The sequence below is a fragment of the Silene latifolia genome, chromosome 8 (genome assembly GCF_048544455.1).
Source record: "Silene latifolia isolate original U9 population chromosome 8, ASM4854445v1, whole genome shotgun sequence".
Lineage (NCBI taxonomy): Eukaryota > Viridiplantae > Streptophyta > Magnoliopsida > Caryophyllales > Caryophyllaceae > Silene > Silene latifolia.
Window position 1 is genome coordinate 2,911,416 of NC_133533.1, and position 10,227 is coordinate 2,921,642.

The following is a 10,227-nucleotide window of genomic DNA, read 5'->3' on the forward strand; positions in this document are numbered from 1 at the left end:
ATGTGAATTAAGAGGATAATGAATACTGATGGTTTGGGGGAGTTGTTTTTGGGGGAGGTATTAACTACTCACTCCTATGTAATTACTTGATCACAAAATTTCATTGAAGACGGCACGTATCCGTCACTTTGGAGTGACGGATACCATTTCCTCTCACGAATGACCCAAATAGAGGAGAGAGGGAAGCACATGGGTGTGTCCCCACCTTGTCCCCCTATCCGTTTTGTGAGTGACATTACCCGTCACTTGCTACGACCCGTCTTCAACAAGACTAACTGTTACTTGATAACTTGCTTCGTCTTTATTATATATATTTTTTATTATTTTAATTCTTATCGTTATTGGACCTGGGATCAAACAGGTTTCAAGCATTTTTTTCCCTAGTATATGAAATATAATTAAAATATTTATCATACTGGAATAGTTATTAATTAATTAAAATATTTAGAAAATTACAAAATTAACATATTTATAATTTGTTAGTAAATAATAATATAAAAAGTAAGAGAGAGAAAAGTGGGGTAGAGAATGTGAAAAATGATTGGGGATGTTGTAAAGTGGATAATGATTGAGTTGATGACCTAGGTCGCGACCTTCTGCTTGGGAGGGTGAAAATGGGTCAAGGTTAATAAGGTAGGATTAAGAGTAAAATCGGGTCGTGACCTAGTTAGCGTGACCTTTGCTTGGGGATGGTCTAATGGGGCACTATATTGTTCTTTGTGTTCATGTGGTCCACTTGAGCATTAAAATTTTAAGATCCAACTTTTCCCAAGATTCATGCTTTACACACTCACCATTAGACTAATTAACCACTAATATAATTCTTTTTAAGTACATGTGTAATTAATTTGTATCCGAGACCGAGGTATCAAGGTTTTCGAGTTTATTAAGCTATACTTTGCAATATTTTGAGAAGATAATATTGACTATATTTAGTGAGACTAGGTCGCGAAAATCGATATCAATATAGTAAATGAACCGAAATTGTACATATATGCCCTTTTCATTCCTAGTCATTCCCCTAATACCTCACTCGTATAGGTCCGTCAAATGAATTTGAGAGGCCTGGTTCTAAAAGACAATTTGAGGCCCTTATATAATAGGAAAACTTAGTTTTTATAGCAAATAGTACTCAGATGATTCCCTTTTAGACTCGGTTCTGAAAACCTTTTGAACGTGCTATTAAACGGTGTTGCACTCATCAAGAGTCATCTATTTTTAATTTTTTTATGCAAGTATTACAACTCTACAACCTTCATTGTTTTCTCATCCTAACCATTCCCATCTCCCTTCACCTCAAAACTACAAACCACTACAAATAACATGGAAAACCAACACACACCAAACAAATGCAAACCTCATGCCATACTAATAGCACTTCCACTACAAGGCCATATAATCCCATCAGTCCAACTAGCCTTAACCCTTGCATCAAAGGGCTTCTCCATAACATTCATCAACACTGAAAACATCCACCACCAAATCACCCAATCGTCGAGCCCTAGCAATGTCAGCATGGGCGAAGATGCTGACAACAGCATCTTCGCCCATGCGCGACAGAGTCTGGAGCTTGACATTGAGTACCTTACTGTCTCAGATGGGTTGCCCATCGAGTGGGACCGGTCATTGAACCATGATATGTGGGTTGGTGCCACTATGTACTGTTTTCCAGCTCATGTTGAGATGGCTGTGGCTAAGATCGTGAAATCGAGGCCGTCGGTTACGTGCTTGATTGCTGATTGTTATTCGCCATGGGCTTCCAAGTTGGCTAGGAAGTATGGGTTGTTGCATGTGGGGCTTTGGACTGAGGCTGCTGTTGTTCTTGATGTTTACTTTCATCTTCACTTGCTTAGGGAGAATGGTCATCTTGGTCCTGGTAATTTACTCATTTCGTCCTGATTAATTGTTTACCTATTTACATTTCATTGAGAAAAAGAATTGTACATCAGATTTACTATATCATATTTAATGACTTTTTGAGTTTTTGTGTATTTTTTTTCGAGTACTATAGAGGTTATAAATGACATTTTAGTTTTAGGATGTCAAAAGTCAAATTTTTTTGAGCTTATATATAGTAATTATTTTGAGTTATAATATAACTTTTTGAGATTAAAGTTTAAGTAAATAAACTCAAATTTTTTATAATAAAACTCAAAAAATTTAGATTAAAACTCAAAAACTTTATATCAATTCTCAAAAACTATACCATCTGATGTACTACATCAGATGTATAATCCACTTACCGCATTTCATTTGTTTTGAACCCGAGTATTTTAACAAGGGTGAATATGCTGCTAACGGGTTTGAATAAACTAATTCGCTTACTCATGACTTTACCAGTTACCTTAGCTGACATCTACTTAAAAATGTTTTTAATGAATAAACCGACTCACTTCATTTTTGTCCACTTATCAACCGACAATAATAATTACTACTTTCCTATTTCCTTCTTTGGATTAATCACGTTATCTTCCTTATTTCCTGATTTGTATGTTTTGTGTGGTCCAAATTCAATTGCATGAAACAGGTGCACGAAAAGACGAGATTGATTACATTCCAGGAATAAAATCAATCAAACCAACAGACCTAACATCATATCTTCAAGAAGAAGATTTGACAACAATATGTCATCAATCAATATTTGCACAAATTGATGATGCAAAAAAGGCTGATTTCATTTTAAGTAACAATATCCAAGAACTTGAGGCCCAGCCCATTTCAGCACTTCAAGCCCAAATCCCATTTTATGCAATTGGCCCATTATTTCAAACCGGACCCGGTTTCTCGAAAGGGCCGGTTGCGACAAGTTTATGGGCCGAGTCGAGTTGCTTAGATTGGCTAGATACTAAGCCTTTGGGGTCGGTTTTGTATGTTTCTTTCGGTAGTTATGCACATATTGGTAAGGAGGAGTTGGTTGCTATAGCAAATGGGATTAAGCTTAGTGGAGTTAACTTCTTGTGGGTTATTCGACCGGATATGGTTAGCTCCGATGAGCCGGACCCGTTACCCGTTGGGTTTAGAGATGAGGTTGGGGAAAGGGGGATGATTGTTAGTTGGACTCGTCAAACTGAGGTGTTGAGTCATCGTGCTGTAGGAGGGTTTTTGACTCATTGTGGTTGGAACTCGACACTGGAGAGTATACATTGTGAAGTTCCTTTGTTATGTTTTCCGTTGTTGACGGATCAATTTACTAATCGTAAACTTATAGTTGAAGACTGGGGAGTCGGATGTAATCTTTGTGATGAGAGGCCCGTGACAGAGAAGGAAGTGTCGCGAAAGGTCCAAGATCTGATGGGTGGATCGATGGGATGTAAGCTCAAGAGTAAGATGAAGCAAGTGAAGGAAGTTGTAGATAATGCAATGGCGAAGGGAGGGTCTTCACAACGAAATGTCGATACCTTCGTCGATAATTTGAAAGTTGCTTGGGATGCTAGACTAGCTTCCTAATGTTCTTGGGAAAAAAAAAAGTCGAAATCATCGATAATAAGATTGGAATTTCTATGTTGATGAGTTGCTTATTGATGAGTAGACGATGATTATGTTGATGGCTCCACGAATTATGTATGAATAATCTATCCCTAAAGTTCCGAAGCACAACATTATTCAAGAGACGATTTTGAGAAGTTAGATTATTGAAAATTATTTCATTGTACTACTAAGCATATTACTAACTCTATTTCAGTGAATAGTTTACATTTACCTTATTTTGTAAGGGAGAAGTAGAGCAAATGTAAATTATTGACTGAGACGGATGAATTAGATAATTTTAAAAATACAGAAGTACATATTAGAACACGAAAAAACACAGGTTCAGAGGAAAAATTCCGTGAAGGGGTTTCTAAAACGATAGTTCGACAACTAATCGAACACAAGCAAGCTAACCACAGCAAAACCAGTGACATTTTTCAATCAACGCGGTATGACCTTCTTCGTTTTCTTTGACAGCTCGAGTGGATTCTCTATAGAAATGCCAACAAGCGACAATCACATAAGCTCCTAGTGCAACGCCACTCATGGCGGCTAGAAGCCAGTAGTATTGATCTAATCGACTTTTGTTCAAGCTACTTTGGAACCAACTTTCCTGGTTTTCTCCTCGAGTTATCCTTCCTGCAAGATAGACAGACACAACTCCACCAATGCGGCCTAGCCCATTGATCCCTGTCGTCGAGAGAGCCATGTACCTGATCACAATCGTCAAACTTTCATATTAGATTGATTTGGTGTCGGGACACTTGAAGCGTCCTATACTCTCATAAAACAACTAGTTTAGATCCCGTGCAATGAGTGCGCGGTATTTATAAAGTTACTTTTACTTTTTAGTGTATTATTTATAAAATTTAAATTGACAATTCACTTATTTTGTATGTGTTCCCTTAATGTATTTTGATTAGATAAATAAATAAAAAATTAAATCGTAGGAAATAATAAAATGAGTATTTTTTTTTTTGAATTTTTTTTTGGTTTTTTTACCGAGAAAATTAATGACGTTAATTTACAAATATTTACTAATAATATATTTTAACTACAAATTTTTATCATAAAAAATCAATGAATTTTAACAAATATTATTAATACCATATTTTTTTTAACCGCAACTTCTTATCATAAAAAGTCAGATCAATAAATTTTTATCAAAGTCCTTTAAAAAAAGAATTTCCTTATCCTAAAAAAATCGGAGATAAATTTATGCAGAATCTGAAATATTAAATAATGTTATTAATATTTAAATACAAAAGATTATATCCATTTATAACTTATCATGTCCACACCTATACTATATATGCTAAAAATATCAAACCCTGTTCTAGGAAATACGTATGTTTTAGGCGGGAAAAATTAAAGTTTCGCCTATTCATTTAGTAAATAGGGGATGACAAATAAAGGATTACCTGACGACACGCTTGGGAAATCTGTTGCTAAGACCAGTATTGCCTTGTTCGAACATAGTATTGAGTCCACCAAGAAGAACAAACTGAGGAATCAACCAAAAAAGAGACATTGGGATGTCATGTTCTTGTTGATCAACCAAGTGATTCTCCCGAACCACGTTGAGTCTTTTCTTTTCGATAAGAGCAGCTACGACACAGCATAAGATCGAGAAGACCATAGCCAAAGCAATCTCTAAGGACGCGAGTATAATCTTGCGTATCTTAAACCTCTATGTGGCTTTGTTGAAAATAAATGCAATTGCAAAGCCGGCTACCTTCTGCACTCCTAAGAGCGCGATTATAGGGATTTTGTATTTCCCTAATCCGCTCTCTAAGTGGCTTGCTTGCTCGAGGAAGTACGTATCTCCAATCGAAGAAATTACTCCAAGTAGTATGCAAGTCGTCCATAATGGAAACATTCGAAGAACCATCTTGGTTAGCTCTACTTCTCCAACCGTGCACAACCTCCATCGGTTTTTCTTTTGCTTCTCTGGTTCTACACCTGGCAACATGATCGCGGCCTTATCTAACCCTTTCATACCTGTGGTCGATTCCCATCTCCTATCATCATCATTACCGTTATCACTATCACTATCACTGTCACTGGCATTAATAATTTGATCATTATTATCGCCCTTGTAAAGTTGGCCACGTTCCACGCGTGGATGACACATCTTTAACAATGAAGCAACAAGGACTCTGAGAATCAAAACAATTAAACTCTTTTCAGGCGCGTTTGGTACACCCGTGGGAGCGGTGTAGGTTTGCTTCGCAAGTACGAAATTAAGAGTCTGAAGGCTAACGAATATGGTTGCTATAAGAAGTCGAGCGTGCCACGATTTTATAACATTGACATAGATCAATATTAGCATGCTTAGGAATGCCACTGTGATTATAGAACTGGTTGAGGTTGTACATGAAATAGGAATCGGTTTTGTACGCTGCTTAAAACCGTTCTCAAGCAGATCGTTTATTTGATCGTTAAGTCGATCTCCTGAAGACGAACCGTCTTTTAGCTCTAAATTAGACAAAGAAGTTTCGATACAAGCCAACCCACATACTGTAAGTGTTAATCCTGCATAAAGGTATGAGCTTGTCTTTCTTGCGCAATGCAATGGACCTTCCAAACCGATGCAACTACTTGGTGGAGTTGATGCTGATAGAAAACCTAGGCCCTACACATGTAAGACCGTCTTGTTTGTCACAAATTCTCACTTTAGATGGACACTATACGTATAAAGTTGTAGACAGGTCAAATGTCACACCATTTTCATAACATAACAAACAACAAGTGAGATGACAAATATTTCTAACCGAGTCCAAGCAAAGTAACTTGTCATTTAATGACGATGCTCTTATCATTCAAGTAGAATATTGTTAGCACTTTTGTTTATCAAATTAAATTAGCATAATTAAAAAAAATCATAATTATTAGCATATTATATGAAAGTTATATTTATTTCATAGACAAATTGAATATGATGTTATAATATATTGTTACTCAAAAATTATATATTATGACCAATATGTTACATGAATATGTTATTTATGAAATACATAAAATTAGTAAATTCATTGATCATTTACTATACGTCTATATAGAACGAAATTTAATAAATTAACTCTATACGTTGTAAGGAACTAAAATATGTGTGGTATAAATAAAGAAAGAAATATTGTTGATCTTGCTTAAGACCATTTTAACTTTCTCGTGAAAAAAAAAAGAAAAATTATTTAACATATGATGTTTTGTAACTTTTTTTTTTCTACCTGTATTTTAGTCGAGTTTAAAAACCGTATTGAATTAAGACGGTCTTAAATAAATAAGGGCGAAACATGCATGAGATAGGAGTATAGGACATACAGTTGAATAGAGGAGGGAGCCAAGGGAGCTCATGTAGAAGTCACCGGTAATAGTGTCAGACACGTGTATGAGTATAAGTGGCAGTGCTATAGTCAACCCTGACCATACATTACGGATCCCTGCTGCATATGTATAGTTAAACTTCCACGTGTCCGTTAAGAATGACATCATCATCCACAGTATTGTCGACGTCATCATGCATACTATCCTCAGTGCTGCAAATCCCCATTAAAATTAAAAATTAAAAACAAATACCCAAAGCGACAATGTGTATAAACGGCAAGTCTCTTTTGTGACGGATATATTCGTCACAAATTTGTGACGGGTCATATAATACCCATGTGGGTAGATAAGACAAAATTGATTGATATTCCCTAATCATTCTGCTTTTGTCTTATCTACCCCACATGGGTAATACTCGACCCGTCGCAAGCTTGCGACGGATATGCCCGTATAAACTAGAGCTGTTCATGGTACGGACAAGGCATTTTGAGAAAAATACAAAAGCGCAACTCACTCATTCGTTCCAAACCCGCTAAGTCTCTTATCCATGGACAAACATAATTTTCATTACTTTCCTTTTTTGGGAATATGTATTTTGACGGAAAAATGATATAGATCACCGGAGTATTTTTTTTTCTAGTAAATAGAAGATGACCTCGTTATTTATGACCCCAACGTCTAATTAATATTCATACCGTTATTGTTCCATAAAAAGACTCCATCTCCGTTTTAAGGATAAAACGGGTGAAATATTCCCTCATATAAATGAGGAGACAAAAAAATTGTTATTCTCTAGGTATTACGTATGTTTTTTTTTAATCTCATTTATCTATTTGAGCGATTTATTATTGAATACTAATATATCGGTCTTAAATAAGAATTTATAAAATCCATAATTACGCAGTAATAAAAGCTGTGCCCACAATACCTGTTATCCTTGAGTCCGCAATAATTCTTATAAAAAGATTCTTCAAGAAATTCCAGACACTTTTGGTCAGGATTAATTTAAGAACAATGAATTTCAAGATCTTTCCCATCGATTTCTGTCAACTGGAGATAAGTTCAATATAAGCAAGGGTTAGATTCCTAAACACGAGTTTAAGTCATACTTATATGGAATATATAGAGTTTAGTTGATACATTTCATCTTAAAAACAATGGTGATAGAAGAATAACGCGTTAGCTTACGAAATAGTGAACTATCATCGCGTTTTGTCAATGTGCGTGCAATAACACTCACACGTGAGTAAACCACATGGGCAAAAATGTGACAATAAATATGGCGGGAGTTAATAAAGAATATCAAGTTGAGAGACTAACTCAATCAGAAGTTTAGACACTGGAAGTCTGGAATCTCGAAAAATGATGGGACATGTGTAGGAGAACGATTTTTCTTTTAAGTCGTGTTAGACCAAAGTCTCTTTCTACCGACTATATACGTAGTCGAAAGTAGATCCTTCTTAAGACAGACATATTGTTTTATGATTAAACGGATTAAATATTACCCTATTTGCATAGATGAGATAAGATAAACTTGTTGTTAGTCTCGATGCATTTTGATTTTGTCTCATCTGCCGTTTAAATTTTTTTTTTTTTTTTTTCTTTAATTTTACGTAATTTATTTTCGCAGTACGTTTTTTACTCATTACAGTACTTTTTACACCGCAATTTCCATTTGTTTGCCCTTCACAAAAAAAACAGTAAACCTAATTCTCTATCATTCTCTCTAGTATTGAAACCTTACCATCTTCAACCAAATTAAAACTCTTCAATTATGAACGATTATTCAAGTGACGAACAGATAATTCATCCGTTAATCTTATTATTTATTAATTTGATTACTTCTTTTTTTTAATTTTCTTTCTAATTAGGGTTTATGGTCTAAATTAATTAAGGTGTAGTGTGGTGGGTTTATTGGGTTCGTTACTGCTGCCGGCGCTTCGCCTGAAGTTCGTCGGCGTTAGACCGTTGATATGGCGTCGGTATTATTCCGTCAGTTATATGCATTGATTTATGTAGTTATTTTGGGACGCCGACGATGGTGGGATGGTGGGACGTTGCCGGCGAGGGTGGGATGCTGCCGGTGATGGTCGGAAGCCGGGTAGGGTTGGACGTCAGTTATATGCATCGATTCCGTCAGTTATATGCATCGATTCCGTCAGTTAGTTTGCTTGTTTTTTTGTTTTTTTCTCAGTGTAGTTACGCAGTAGGTTTTCTAACTTTATTTTTTGTTTTACTTTTCTTTTGCTCTTTTTTTGAGTGTAGTACAGTGTAATGGGTTTTTCATTTTTTTTAAAAAATTAAAGGTTGTACGTAAATCGATCCCCTATCCCGATGTCGACAACCGCGTAAATAATTGACTTGTAAATTTTGACATGAATTTATGTTTTGACAGAGAAAACATGAGAGGGAGAGGTTAGAGAGAGAAAAGGGGAGGGGAAATGAGAAGGGTAAAATTGTCAATAGTGTACTGTGTTGAGTAAAATGTGTACTGCGAAAATCAGGACCCTAATTTTATGACGAGGGGGTTGAATCCCCCTGGCCCATGTATTTCCGCACCACCACATGGACCATGTAAGCCACCCCTTTCGGGAGCTGTAGTGACCAAGTGATCATCGGTCCAGCTGGTAGTCAAACCCGGGACCTCTTAACTTCTGTATTTCTGCAAGCTTCAAGGTTTAACCCGGCTACCACTGAACTAACAACAGTTGGTTTGCCGTTTAATTTTTACTCTTAACTTTAAACGGAATGTATGAAAGTTGGTGCAAATTAAAAGAAAAGGCAATGTATGAGAAAGTTGGCCGGTGCAAAAGACGGACGACATGAACTAAAACGCCGACGAGTCGGGACGACGTAAGGGATTCGAAGATAAATTGAATTTATGATGCCAAATACTCAAGTAGGTTAGGAAGACGTACATACCTTCTTCTAGCTCAACGATTTGTGTGATTTCTCTTCTGAACTTGAGTTCCTCGTTAAACACTGTTATACGCTCTCAAAACAAAAAGTGAACATGCATGGAGAAGTTAAATTTATTTGAGTTTTAGTTATTATTAAGAGAAGATGCCGCATTTTGAGATGGTTGATAACAGGATAAGCATGGTCGTATTTTTTTAATATAAAAAGACTTCGATTAATAATGAATGAAATTAAAGGAGACCTTGAGAGGGAACGAATAGATTTGATCGCATAGCTACTCTGGTAGGATCGAAACGAATACGGACACAAATACAGGACACGGGTACGAAATGGAAACGTGAGACGGAATTCCGTGAAATTTTGGACATGGGACATGGTTTTAACATTTAATAAAATATATATACTCGTTATATGAGCATTTTTATAGTTAATTATAAAACGGATTTTCTAAAATGTACCCTTAGTGCACATGATAATAAGCTAATTAGGTAATATTTGTTGAGAATTATGTAC

General features: G+C 36.0%; 2 protein-coding genes across 2 annotated transcripts; one reads left to right on the plus strand and one right to left on the minus strand.

The window, feature by feature from the left end:
* The first annotated feature begins 1,230 nt into the window (after positions 1-1,230).
* LOC141596030 (UDP-glycosyltransferase 86A1-like) lies at positions 1,231-3,652 on the plus strand. Its single transcript, XM_074416029.1, has 2 exons — positions 1,231-1,876; positions 2,528-3,652. The coding sequence occupies exons 1-2, from the start codon at positions 1,324-1,326 to the stop codon at positions 3,445-3,447; spliced, it is 1,473 nt and encodes a 490-aa protein (XP_074272130.1). The 5' UTR covers positions 1,231-1,323; the 3' UTR covers positions 3,448-3,652.
* Positions 3,653-3,877: 225 nt separating this feature from the next.
* LOC141597529 (protein NRT1/ PTR FAMILY 5.5-like) lies at positions 3,878-5,602 on the minus strand. The gene is made up of 3 exons (XM_074417996.1): positions 5,204-5,602; positions 4,890-4,972; positions 3,878-4,181 (listed from the first exon to the last, which is right to left on the minus strand). The coding sequence occupies exons 1-3, from the start codon at positions 5,600-5,602 to the stop codon at positions 3,878-3,880; spliced, it is 786 nt and encodes a 261-aa protein (XP_074274097.1).
* Between the last annotated feature and the right edge of the window lie 4,625 nt (positions 5,603-10,227).